Genomic DNA, 13,650 nt, shown 5'->3' with positions numbered 1-13,650 from the left:
CTCGGAGGATTCGCAATCTCATAATGATTTTGTGAACTGAGCGACCGACATTGTACTTATACGCAGCTACCATCAAGGCGCTTGTGACGAAGCTTTCGACCGAAAGCAAGGACAAGGAGCTACGACCCATTCTAGAACAGATAGTGTCGATGGCAAAGGTGGAGGATAGTTCACTAGACCTCTTCAACGCTGACTATCTCGAGTGGTATGTTTAAATTGGTAACAATCAACTGACCGTGTATTTTAATCAAGTATGAAGTATAACGAAGCAAGTGTAGGATACTTATGGCATCTCTTTTTTTTGCTCTATACATACATGTCTTTCAATTCTAGTGAATTGTCCTGGGTGAGTTTTTGCGACGTACATGTGTTGTCTTTTAGTCTCCGGCCTCTGTCGTATACAATTGTATTTCCAAATATCTCAAAATAGATTGTTTGTTTGTTTGTTTGTTTTTTGCCAATTCAATGCATCTATAATTAGATTAGGTGTGTCAGGAGCAGCGAGGCAATAGTTTCCCATGCATATCTCACCACTACCGTTATTTGTATACCAGTCCCTTAATGTGTGTATGGTGTCGACTGTACCATAGCCCAACAAGTGATACATATTGTCGGTATGATTCCATTATATACAACTTCGACGACAAGTTCCGCTATCTCAGCATGACTATCATCGACTTTGCATCGCAGAAGCGGTTCTTTATATTCCGTCAAACACATTTTTGTGTGAAGATTCTCACCTTCTTCATGTAGTGTCGCCATCTTAAGCTGTACGTGGATTAGTTGTCATCGACCTTCATTGGCTTGTTAATTTCTCATTGATTTACCTCAAGTGGTATTTTCTTCTTAAATTACCTCAGTTGACTCGTATGTGTTGCAACTACCCCGGTTGGGTTGTGTTTGTTGCAGTTTCTGATTCTGTAACCTCAATTGGCTTAAATTTCAACAATATCTATTTAGGGCTATACCTCGCATCGCCTCCCTGACCTCCCAAGTGAGCGATGATGTATCCGAGTGTATTGTACGGTCACTGGTTGCCATGGGCACCCATCCACTGACGGCCAATGAATTGATTGTACGGTCGGATGGGCCAATAAAGTTTGGAGATAATGTGCAGGGAAGTGCATGGCTTCATAACTGTCTACAGAGGTATATATTTCTATCAAAGCATACGTTTGTATGTTTATGTATATGCTTATCAGTCGAGGGCAATACACATGCCTTAAGGCCTCCCGAGGCACGAACACGGACCTCCGCCGTGCAGGGTGTATTAGCATCCTACTGTACTATACATCCACGTTGCACACTAGCTATATCTGCTATCTCATTCCGAGCACTTACCCACTGTCACACTTACCGACTACTTCAAACCACCCACAGCACAAACACAGACCTCTGCCGCACTTCCACGAGCTTGTTGTGCACACTGCATACCACTCTGTCGACAATGGCGGTACAGAAGTCAGACCCTGAATCCGAGAAACAGTGCGAAGCTCTTACCACCGTCATCACCGACGAGTGCAACTCTGCTTTCCTTGCCTCAAAATATAGCGCTAAGGGTGAGTATATCCAGGTGCTGGTACATAGTCCTCTGAAAAACCGATGTTCATCCGTTGTGATCTTAGTTGTGCACCGACATTTCAGAGCACATAATAGTACACGCTCTATTTGCTGATTGTTGTAGCAAGAGCGTAAATATACCACTCATCAATTGCTATTTTTGCACATTGCATCCCATACAGACCCTGAGCCATCCTCAGCAACCTTATCCCTGCTCAGTCAACTTGAGGCGCTCTCCAGCCAGATGTCACCCAGTCTTGCTCAGACACTCATAATCAAGCACAAGGGCACGCACACCGACGGTCTAAGTTTCTCTGATGTTCTGATCAATGTGCTGAGTGTGCATCGGAATGCGCACGTGCGGCTGGTGGTTTCTGCGGTGGTCTCGCGAGTACTGGGCTCGTTGAGTGAGGAGTATCAGCTTATACTTAAACAGGTGAGTGTGTGTATCGTATCTGGCATGGAATACATTTGTAGTATGGCTTGTGACAACATCGACACACGTGAGTGTATTCATGTAAACAAACATATACCTGTTTCCGGAGTCAATACCACATGCATAAATACAAACAAATACTGTTTGGATTTCGCGTCCTCTCTCCTTAATAGGAAAACCAATGTATACTACAACGAGTTCTTGCATAGAAACAAACATCTATTGCATATCTTGGTAGGTGTCCAAGAATGAGTCAGGAGTAATCAATGAGATACGATAGTCCTTATTTTTGCGATGCAGTTAAAGGTGTTTGAACGACCTTTAAACACGCAAGGCTTTTAATTTTTTGCATATATATATTCTTTGACGTAGTCGTGTATGGGTACATGCGTAGTCAGTACATTTAAAAGGTTGTATCACAACAATATTTGAAGCGCTTATTAAACTTTCTTCAATCGCGTAGGTACATAGATGCATACTTTCAAACACGCGTCTATATACATTGCTCAAATTGAAACATATGTCTTGTTATCTTGCACACGTCGTGTATCTCAATGCACCCACAGGCGCTCCTTCGCGTTGTGGTCCAAGGCCTCGATGCTAAAGGCGATATTGTAGCTCAGACACGGGCACTAAGTGTGATCAACGTTATGTTCGTAGCCAGTTTGGTATTGGGCATCTGGCTATTGGATACCGAGGGAGTATTTGGAAAGGTAAGCTGGCGAATTTACCCTGTCGTTAAGCTGATAATTGTGATATCTTTGCTCTTCTATTAAGCAGATATCTCTCGCTTGGTATTCATTATTACACGGTTTACTTTCACTGCAATATAATTGTAAACATTTAGACCCACACTGTGTGCAATGGAACACTCTGCCGTTTGTATGGTATCGTGTTTTCCACAGGTTTTGGACTGCTACGAGCAACAGAAAGTAGAAGAGGAGAAGACCAGCGAGGAGAGCGATGCAGACGATCTAAGAGTGGCACTGCTGTGTGGTGTGTCTGAGGCCCTGAGTCACTACGCGTCCAACAAGAGCAAAGTATGCCTACTTATGAAGGAAAATGTCATCATAACATGGACGAGTTTCAATCGAAAATTTTACGCCTGTTTGTGATAGAATTTCGTGCTCGTAGTGTTAGACCCGTACTAACGCCGAGTGCATGGTGTGCGCAATGCGCATTCGCCTCCAGAAAGCTTGTGTGTACTTTACATCCATGGGATCCCTCTTATACGCCATGTCGGGCCCAGGGCTGCATTTAATACTTGGCGTAAAGTATGTATACAAATGTATGCGTAGACATTCATTTGCGCAGCAAGAAAGTTTTATGTTCTCTCAGACGCTAGCAACGGTACAAGTAGGTAGACAGATAGTTGGGTTATTACGCATTATGCGGTAAACAGGCGGAATTTGCACATGCGACTTGATAAACATATACCATGCTATGTGCGTTCTGGGGCTATTCTGTGACAATGGCAGAGCTTGTTGTCCTGCAGTCTCCAGTGACTCTCAGAACACATATTGCTCGCACCTTTATGATATGGAGAACAGTAGTGTATGCACAACTACTGCAATATAACACCAGTTCTTGGACCTGCACGCGGCACGCCGACAAGAATTAGCTATCCCTCTGTGAGTTCACAGAGGATTAGAAGTCAGTGCACTCTCGCCTCTGTCTTCTCAAATGTTTTTTCTAAATATTCCAGGGTATACTAGTACCAAAGTGAAACACTCCATCTATATATCTCCTACATGCACTCGCATGCCATAATATACATTTCAAATTAGCAGCATCTCCTCATAAAATCTCTACTCCAAAAAGACTACCCACGCCCCTTCAACAGTGTGCACATGATTTTAAAGACATCGTCGCGCTGTACATGCACGAAATCCTGGGGGTGTCTGTGGGTGTGTAGATCTGTCTGACACTCGTGAAATCAACGGTATATATATACATATATATATACCAAAGCTTTCTACCTTACACACTCTCAGCTCACCCTTTTTACTTTCACATACCTTTCTCATTCACCAGTGTATACAACTCTTAAAGAACGGTGTGACGCAACTGCACGAACTATACATGCATGAAGTCCCAGAAGTCTCTGTGCGTGCTTTGGTAGGACTGTCGCGTGTGATGAGTGCTGCCTCCCTCTTGGGCGAGGCAAAGGAATTGACCAGTGAGATGAGCGTGAGCAGGCTGTATGAGGCTGCCGCGACGCTTGTGAAAGAAAATGGGGGTGATGAGAAGATGGGGTTGGGTATGTGTTGTCGCGTTCTGGAGCGTTGTATTACCTGAGGTCAATCAATTGTGTGATATATATGTGAATTCATGATGAACTTAAGTGATCTGTATGAGGCTGCTGCCATGCTTGTGAACAAAAGTGGCGGTGGTGAAAATATAATTTTAGATATGTCTAGTTGTGTGCTGAAGTGTTGGTTTACTTGATATTATTCGGTTGTGTGATATACAACGCATGTGGACTTGAGATTAATATGATCAGACTGTATGAGGCTTCTGTGACGCTTGTGCAGGAGAATATGGGCAGTGAAAATGCGGGTATGGGTATGTTGTGTTGAATATGATATGATTGTCGGATGGTATTTTTCGCTTATAGATATGCCATTCATGTAAAGGTGAGGTTTCTACGTAGTATGATATTTTTATAATCTGCAGTCTGAATAAATCCAGTATCGGTACTTCTGGAAATCAGAAAACGTATGTTTGGGGGACTTTAATTTCCCAAACTTTCACTCGCATTGCTTCCTCTCTGTGAGTGCCTTTCAGTCAAATCCCCTACTCTCTTTTGTATTTTCACTCATATCGCCCACTCTTTCATACAGGCGAGACACGGAGGTGGGCCATTGAGTGCCTGGCAGTACAGAGCATCAACGCCGATGTGAAAGACCTCATCTGCGCAGACAAGACTATCCTGAAGTTTTTGATGGACGAGATGCACGCCACACGTGACCTGGGTGTGGGTGTGGGGCTAGCGAGTATGGTCCAGAATATAACCTGCAGGTGTGTGTGTATCGTGTGATCGACCTGCATGCCGGCTCTTTATGCTTCAATACTTTTGCATTCACGAATCATGAGTTTTCGAGTCTGTATGTATCTTTGTGTTCATGAGGGACGCAATATACGCCACATTTGACACGGGTTTTGAGCCTGCGGTCGGGAGTGTGGTCGAGAATACAACCTGCAGGCATGGGGGTCTTGTTTTAGACTACGAGCAAAAGTGCTCTGTCTGGACACGTGTTTTCTTCTCTTCGTTAATAGTCAATGACTGTGATATACATATGCGTTTTGCTCTGTGCCCGCTTTGTGCCCGTTCCTCGCTTCAATTCATGAACTACCAATGATCTAAATAGTGTGTTGATGGACAGTGTTCACAACCAACGCATTACGGTCACGTGGGCGTATTACCTCAGGACACCCCACATGCAAAGAGCAGGCTGATTTTCCCACTCGAGCGTATATATGCACCAAGTAGACCCTTATTCGCTAATGCACACAGACACGAACATATATAACTGTATGCGTCCTGACATAGCAACGTGATCGTTCTTCGCAGTGTTTGTTTTTGTGCATAATCCATACATAGCCACACTTCATCACCCCTCGCATCCGCGACCGAACTCAGCATGTGCGTCAGAATTTGAGATAGTTCTTTGCTCTATCGGCATAGCTCTAGCAGCATGCTAGTTTAGTCATTGAATTTTTTGATGTCGTTGTCGGGCCCAGTCATCGCATCTACCTGCAATCTGTACCAGCTTGGTTGGCACACGTTGAAGGCATTTCTGCGCACTTGTTGCAGACGTTCTTCACTCTTTTAGGACAATTTTTGAATAATTACTTTAAGCTAACTGAACGCGACCATCTGAGATAAAGACAAAATTCCACCCGCGCGTATCAAGTATTGCCTCCAATAACATACCCACTTGATGTGTGTTGAGTCCACAGCACTCGAAAGAAGCATCTCACAGACGAACAAAAGGAGTTGCAATCGCTCAACGAATTCGCTAAGGATACCATCGAGCGTGAACAGGCCAATGACTCCGCCGAACGAATCGAGGCGCGAGTAGCTGTCTTAACGGAGGCTGATCTTCTACCAGCTCTAGTATGTACTCTACTATCACTTCGCTTCGAAGTACATTGTCAAATTTGTGAGTTTCCGCGAAGTTAATTCGAAAAGGAAGTCATAGGGACGTTCGATGTTCTACTCATACAACTCATTTTGAACAATGCAACTTCACTTTGATGTTTGTGCAAGTTAGTGTTCAAATTTCGTCATTTGCATGGGTACATAACTCGCAAGCACGTCCATATATAAGTATTATCCTGTCTCTACAATACATCCATCGCTCATACCAGATATAGCTAGGACCGACATCTGAGTCATCTCTGTCTATCACTGGGCGCATCACCTGCGTTCTGGTCACTACGGCATCATATGTATATATATACTCACCTATCTCTACAATATATCCATCGCCGACTTCAGGTACAACTAGCTTCAACATCCGAGTCATCTCTGACTATCACAGAGTCCATCGCCCGTGTGCTGGTCACTGTGGCCGCGCAGAAGAGTGCGCGTGGACGGATGGTGGCAAGTGGTGCGCACAACACTCTGCTGAGATGCCATCGTTTGCTCGGGGTAGGCATGCAGGTAGGTATATGCATGTACGTGTGATTAAGCAAAGTGATGTCTAAATGCGCGTGTATGCGTATTTAGATGGGTGGTAGCTGATTATCCGGTGTGGGGTGGGTGATTGGGCGTGTACTTGCGTTTGTTTGGTGGCTTGGGGAATGCACAACACTTTTGAAATATCATCGGTTGATCGTTCCAACTCCAATCGCCATATCAGATGGAAAGTGAGAAGATTTCTGCCCAAGACGCACGTGTGGACACCAGCACACCAACTGTAGCGGAGATGGTCACCTCCGCCTCAGCAGCACGCGCTGAAAGCTATGCCGAGGCTCGAGATGAAGCCGCCCAGGGACTAGCACGTATAGCTATCACACAGGACCCGAACATATCTTTCCCCGGTCAGAAATGCTACGAGTTAATACGTCCCTTAATGGGTATGTGGGTGGACTGTGTGTACGGTTTTGTTTATGGGTGCCATTGTTTTTTTATGGTTGAGGCCTAATGATTAAGCCAATAGTTAAAGTACTAGTTCGTGAAGCTGATTACACAGAACCCAACACATCCTTTCCTACGAGATATGGTCCAATCTAATACTCCCTTGACCAGCTTGTGGACGGGTTTGGTTTATTTGTCCGTATCTCATGCTGTCCACTATATATGAACCTTTTGTCATAGCTCTACAGGTGACCACAATGAAACTGGCATGCCGATACTACGAGTTCGTGTGAGAAATATATTCTTGTCTTGTTGTATGTATGGCATAAACTTGAACTCGAGATGCATTAAACATGTCCACCCTCATTACTCCCTTAACGGTATAACAATTTGCGCATCCAGGTCTATTGGGATCGTTGTCCGAGTTGAAAGTGTTCGAGGGACTGCTGGCGCTGACGAATCTGTCAAGTATGGGCGAGCAAGTGCAAACTGTCATTCTCAAAGAAGGGGTATGTACTCGCAGATTAAAGGATGAGAAAAATTTCAGCTTAGAGTGTATACATTAGCTGTCTGTAACATGAAAGATTCAGATACGGCAAACCCAAACGCAGTGGGTATGCAACAGTATGTAGGCGTGTTCCTATCACTCGCAAAGACCTTGTGGGCCTATATTCTTATATTCTCTGGTATTTATAATCGCACATCGCTCAATGTACTGTAGTTTATCAACTCTTTTATATATCACATAATATCAATTGAAGTGTCCACCCCAACTTGTCAACAATATAATCCTCACACGAGGCATTAACAAGCTACATACCAATTTACCACAATGCGCCACAGAAGTTATCTTACACACACACACACGATCACCTCGAAGTCAGTCACAGTCCCCTTTTCATCCACAGTTATAGCCGCTCTATGTCTATATTCCTTCTTATGTTGTTATCGGAGCATGGATGCGCTGGTATTGCCTCCTCTGCTGACAATCAAAGTCATAATTACCCTGCATCTGTAACTTTATTTGTCACTATAATGATACCAGGGCTTGGATGAGCTGGTAAGGTTACAGCTGGACGATAACGAGCTCATACAACGGAGCGCCACGGAGTGTCTGTGCAATATGCTTCAGCATGATGAGGTGTTCGATGAGTATGCGTACACAGAAGGCAGCAGATTCGGTGATCTCCGCCTATGGACTTTATTATGTGGTAAGCATACCGCGGTCTAGTTTTTTTTGTATACCGTGATATGGTTCTAGCTGTCGTTATACTTGGGGTTGTATGTGACTGCAGGGGCGTATGCGACCATCATGGGCTAGATTGTATCTTTGCAGTTGAATGTACGTGAAGCGCAGTATTCTATTTCTTACTGTCTGGTCCAACGTACATCTGATAGATATTCCATCATATAAATACACCCCAACTACTCTTCCTCACAGTCTCCATGCCTACGTACAATGATGATAGTCTGTACACATACATACTAACCACGTTACATTTCTGACAATCACCTTATGTACTTACAATGGACAGGTTCGGAGGAAGAGGCGTGTGTGATGGCTGCCTCTGGCGGTATTGCTCAATTAACGAGGAGTCCATTCGTGTGCGATGCCTTGTGTAAGTTGGAGCGGGGGTACGAGGGTATTCAAGGTATAGCAACACATGTCAATGCAAGTGAACCAACCCCCATTTTAAGCACGCGCGCACACCGATGTAGGCATATACACGTATATCACACACACAATTGTAAGCACGTAAACACTAATGGAACCACTAAACCACCGACGTCGATACGCGAACTCGACTGTCATATAGAGCAAGCTCTACTCATCGTCTGCTGTGTATGTGATAGTGGCAGGATCAATTGATGTGTCACAGTGCGGTTAAGGCTGCTGTGTATGAGGTGTAAGCACAATTCATTGATATATGTGTCACAGTGCAATTCGGGCCACCAGTGTGTGCTCATGACCCAGTCGGTGCACATCATCACTTACTGCAGATCACATGCTACTGCGAAGACTGTCGATGTGCTCATTGTTATATATTTACTACTTGAATGTTCTACTGCCCTAACAAGAGCACCCAGCCTAAATGTACTAGAATTCGACTTTGTTAGTCATTACCACTTGACTTATCATACATTTTCTAACCGCTAATAAGCGGAACATTGCTTTGTCTAAACAATTATACTTATCACTTAAAGTATATGTTTGCTGCACTTTGCACAATATAAATTCTGAGATTGACGGCGGTCATGCTTATCGGCCCAGTGATGTCAACCCAAAGTATAGTCCAACCGAAGTTACCCATTATCATATGCGTGTATCTCACTTTATTTTCTGTGCGTGTTTGTCGTGTGGTGTTAGCCATGCGAAATGTGACTTCTCGCCGCTGTTGATGATAATGCATCGTACCTTTTTTTCCGCAATTCAGTATGCTATACATAATAGATTGCCTTACTGTTATTGTACTCACCGCAATTTCAAATTCTATACTTAACTGATTGCCTTGCTATTAATATACTCGTTGCAATTTAGAATCCTATACTTGATTGATTGCCTTGCTGACATTACACTCAACTCAATAATACACAGAGCTGATGGTATCGCCGTCTAGCGATGTAGCGTACAGGGGCCTGTACATTTTACAAAATATCTTGTCGCACGAAAACAAGGTATGTTCGATGTTGGCTAAACATGTGAAATATGACTTCTCGCGTCTGCTGATGTTAACCTATAGTATAGCCTATCCAAGCATACACCTGGCGATACACCCCCACACTGACATTGTGCCATCCATGATCATGTACGGGCGCCCATCTTCTACAATGGGCCTGGATGGCTGTCTGTGTACATGCTTGTCGTACAGTGCCCTCGGCCTTTCCGCCCCGATTGATAAATAGTGCTTGCATTAATACTTGCCCTGTACATGTAATTGCAGATTCATCCGCACTCGCATATGTTCAAATGCTCTTAATTTCTATAAAAAAACAATATGTTCTCAACTCAATTCAATGCAGGAACACGCCAAAGCATTCGCCGAGCAACCCAACTCTGTGGAAATCTTATCTGCCCTCGTCGCAAAGCCGGGACAAGCGCCAAACGTTAAACACGTTGCGGAACAGTGCGTGGTGCAACTGGTGTCGATGGGCATTATCGTTCAAGCATGACAAACCAGTAGATCGCTGGGTCTAAGGGGTCGTCAGGATATTGCGAAGTACACATAATGGAATGTGTTATATGCAATAAGCTCGAGTGTGATTTGATGTACTTGTTCATACACTGGACATTGTAAAGTCAATTGTGAGCTTAGTTTTCCTACTACGAGTCATGTGCATATTCGATTAACACATACAATCATTATCGCAAAAGGCGTACTGAACTTTTATCCACGACCAAACAGCAATCTTTAATGAATCCTAATCGCTGCGTATACCCGTGTTCTATGCTAGCTGCATAATTCACTATGAAAGTTAAATATACGTTTATTAACAGCCCCGACCCAATACACACTCTTCCCCTCAGTCGTATATTGTACACATGCCGGACATGCAAGCACCATGCATGTACCATTTTCTGACACTATGTACAGTAATCTGTATACTGATGGTCGCGAGATCTCACGCCCGATCAACCTACAGACAACCTATCTGATAGAACCTTAAGAATGGCGGGGTTGTATGCTGCTCACATGACGTACATGCCCATATACGAGCTAGTATAAAATTGCACACCAACCGCGGGAATTTGATATATAATAGTAAGCCTGTGAGGTGTGCGATGCAAACCAAAATATAATAAACTTGTTAAGTCACCATCCAGCTCTGATGTCAAATTTCCGCATTCACTCGCTTGTTGCTGCTGCTGTGTATGTATTCGCCTGCTGTGCGTGCGCATACATCAGCTTTCTCACAGCCACGCACTCGCCGAAGATTAAACCAGTACAACGACTGAACAATCCAAATATTCTGACACATCATGAAATAATCATTATAGTAGGAGCACGCAACTACAATTGTAAGAACTGGTGGATTCATTCGTTCGTTTTAATCACACGTTTAATACTCGGCACATAAAATTTCCGATAATTCATCTATTCGTATTTGTTCTGTGGCATATGTTATTTAAATTATGCCACTTTCACCTCCGCTTTCTCTTCGGCCGGCTTTCCCTTTACAAACTTGATTGATACGGAGTTGACACAGTGACGTTCGTTGGTATCTGTGAACTTCTCGCCTTCGAAGACATGCCCCAGGTGACCCCCGCATTGACTGCACATAATCTCTATACGTTTCAAACCCATCCTGTATATGATTGGATCAATGAATATGAAGATACTGTGAGCTACAGTACACCATGGCTGCGACGCACGATATACAGATAAAGCACACTGCTGTATGTCAATTCAGTGGACCAAAACAACATTACCATGCCTCGATTATGAGGCCTATCTGGATTGCGTATAGCGATAACCAGTGCGGTGGTACTTTTTAAATGACTGTCGACACGAGTAGACAATGTTCCTACGGAATATCCGATATATACACTGCCACGAATGCAGAACTCTACACAAGAAACATAAGCATATTATCCCTCAGAAAGTCTTTAGTGGAGAAGTTCCTCTCCGTCTCTACTTGTCGAGACAAGTTTTTCTTTCGATCATCGGTACCAATTTGACTCCAACATTTGCCCCATAGAAAATATTATTTTGATACTCCAGCCAGACAAGATTATATTCTACCTCAGCCAATACTGAGTCACACTGCACTCGCACAATACTGTCATACTTATAATGCAACACAATAATACACGGGGGTATGTTGAGGACTTTACGTAGTGAATGCGCAGGACAGGCCAATGACTATACGTAGCGCAGATGCATGCCAGAACACTATACGTGGCGCATAGGTACAGCACAAGAGTGTTGCAAGGTTTAGAACTTACGTTTGGTCGATCTCTGTTGTGATTGAACCCTCGTAGCACTTGTCGAAAGCAGGCCATCCACACCCACTGTCAAACTTCGCCGTAGCTGAGTAGATGGGATTCTTGCAAGCTCTATATTGCACATGCAAAAAAAGGTGGCGACAACATTTATTGCTAGAACAGGAGAAATTGCTAAACGTAAAGTGCAAAGGTAGAAAAAAATACTATGTATATGCTTAAAATCCTGTGATGTTGAATTTGTACCTGTCATATACGAAATTCCCTCTGTCATTATACAACAGCTGCAACGAGAACGTGCAGATATTTCGCTAGCATGACCGGACACTGACGAGAAAAATATATTCCTTCTCGGATGTAGGCCCATAAGCGCGTCACGACACTGGGCAAGGCCTGCTACAGCGCGACAATACATAAGATGAAACATGCCGCATACACAATACTCGAGCGCACTATAGCTGCCCTCCCTTGATATCTACATACAATGTAATGGGTCTCATGAGTGGAGATACTCTTATTTCTAAGGAAAGAGCGAGAGAAAAACATGTCTGTGACAGCAGGGGAGTCCATATAATTAATCCATACGCAAAATACTGCAGATGCACCAATAATCCAAGGTGCACGACCACTTGCTCTCGATAAGTCAATACGAGATTAAAGCTATCATGAACAACTGTATGTATGTGTAAAACTTCTAGGAGTATACCAACCTCACCTGCAAGCGAAGTGGCCCTCGTCAGCCTTAGGATAGAGCTTATTATATTCCCCTGTTCCCGGCGCCTCTGTGCCTTTGTTCCTTATGACATCATATTCCTGTGCAGAGAGCGAGCTCTTCCATTCCGCATCGGTCTTGCTGATGGGAAAACTCATGGTTACTGTCGTATGCTTATATAGGTTGTGTTGGTGTTGAGCCTTGTGTGATGTTGACGTGGTTTTATATCCAAGTCTAAAAGCAAGTAGCTGTGTATGTGTATGATCAGCTGCTCGTGAAGGGAGGTAGATGCGTTTGAAATTTCGTTTGATTGTTTGCCTGAAGAAGCTACCCAAGTGCTGCATAGTCGAGCTTTAATATTGTCTCATGTGGACGTGCACTTCGCTCTTGTTCGCGACACAGGTACATATCAGATATCACGCCAAATTTATCACAGAAACACAACAATACTAAAAAAATGTCTAAAAAAATAAATATGTCATGACCATACACAAATCTGAATGGTCGTGATATGTATTTAGATGCACAATAAAGACAAATATTTACATAAATATGTACATACTTGTCAGGCTACCACATACTTTGTCAGACTACATACACATGTACATTGTTCAAATATCGATGTCATAAGTGATAAATATGCACTTAAGCATTGGCATTTGGGATGTTTAAAAGTATGATTACAGCATTGGCATTTTTTAAATCACTTGATATCGACGTCGCAACGAAATACCAGCAATACATATGTTGTCATGTAGATGTAGACTATTGTGTGCAGAATATGGTAAATTATGTGTGCAGAGTGCGTGTATTGGATCTGAGCCAACAGTTGTACTAACTTGGCTCGTAACGATATCCATCCAACCCGCTGCAAAAGACTTCAAGGCGACACTTGTGATGGACATCGCACTGAA

General features: G+C 43.5%; 2 protein-coding genes across 3 annotated transcripts; one reads left to right on the top strand and one right to left on the bottom strand.

Annotated features, from left to right (window-relative positions):
• Window positions 1-960: 960 nt before the first annotated feature.
• SARC_10971 lies at window positions 961-10,900 on the top strand (the record flags this gene model as incomplete). Of its 2 annotated transcripts, none has more annotated exons than XM_014294959.1 (15): window positions 961-1,149; window positions 1,381-1,559; window positions 1,743-1,996; window positions 2,563-2,709; window positions 2,902-3,036; window positions 4,031-4,256; window positions 4,840-5,017; window positions 5,960-6,116; window positions 6,501-6,665; window positions 6,865-7,081; window positions 7,485-7,591; window positions 8,128-8,293; window positions 8,618-8,701; window positions 9,679-9,758; window positions 10,104-10,900. In XM_014294959.1, coding segments are annotated over 14 exons (2,206 nt in total), but the record flags the coding sequence as incomplete, so codon positions are not given. The 2 variants fall into 2 exon arrangements, with proteins under 2 accessions (XP_014150434.1, XP_014150435.1); XM_014294960.1 differs by having other exon boundaries at window positions 8,618-8,734.
• A 210-nt stretch (window positions 10,901-11,110) lies between these two features.
• On the bottom strand, window positions 11,111-13,222 carry SARC_10970 (methionine-R-sulfoxide reductase). The gene is made up of 3 exons (XM_014294958.1): window positions 12,740-13,222; window positions 12,028-12,138; window positions 11,111-11,387 (listed from the first exon to the last, which is right to left on the bottom strand). Exons 1-3 carry the CDS (start codon window positions 13,078-13,080, stop codon window positions 11,213-11,215), a joined length of 627 nt encoding a protein of 208 aa, XP_014150433.1. The 5' UTR covers window positions 13,081-13,222; the 3' UTR covers window positions 11,111-11,212.
• Window positions 13,223-13,650: the final 428 nt, after the last annotated feature.

This window comes from Sphaeroforma arctica (genome assembly GCF_001186125.1).
Source record: "Sphaeroforma arctica JP610 unplaced genomic scaffold supercont1.1467, whole genome shotgun sequence".
In the NCBI taxonomy this organism is placed as follows: Eukaryota; class Ichthyosporea; order Ichthyophonida; genus Sphaeroforma; species Sphaeroforma arctica.
This window is presented reverse-complemented; position numbering and strand designations above follow the sequence as displayed.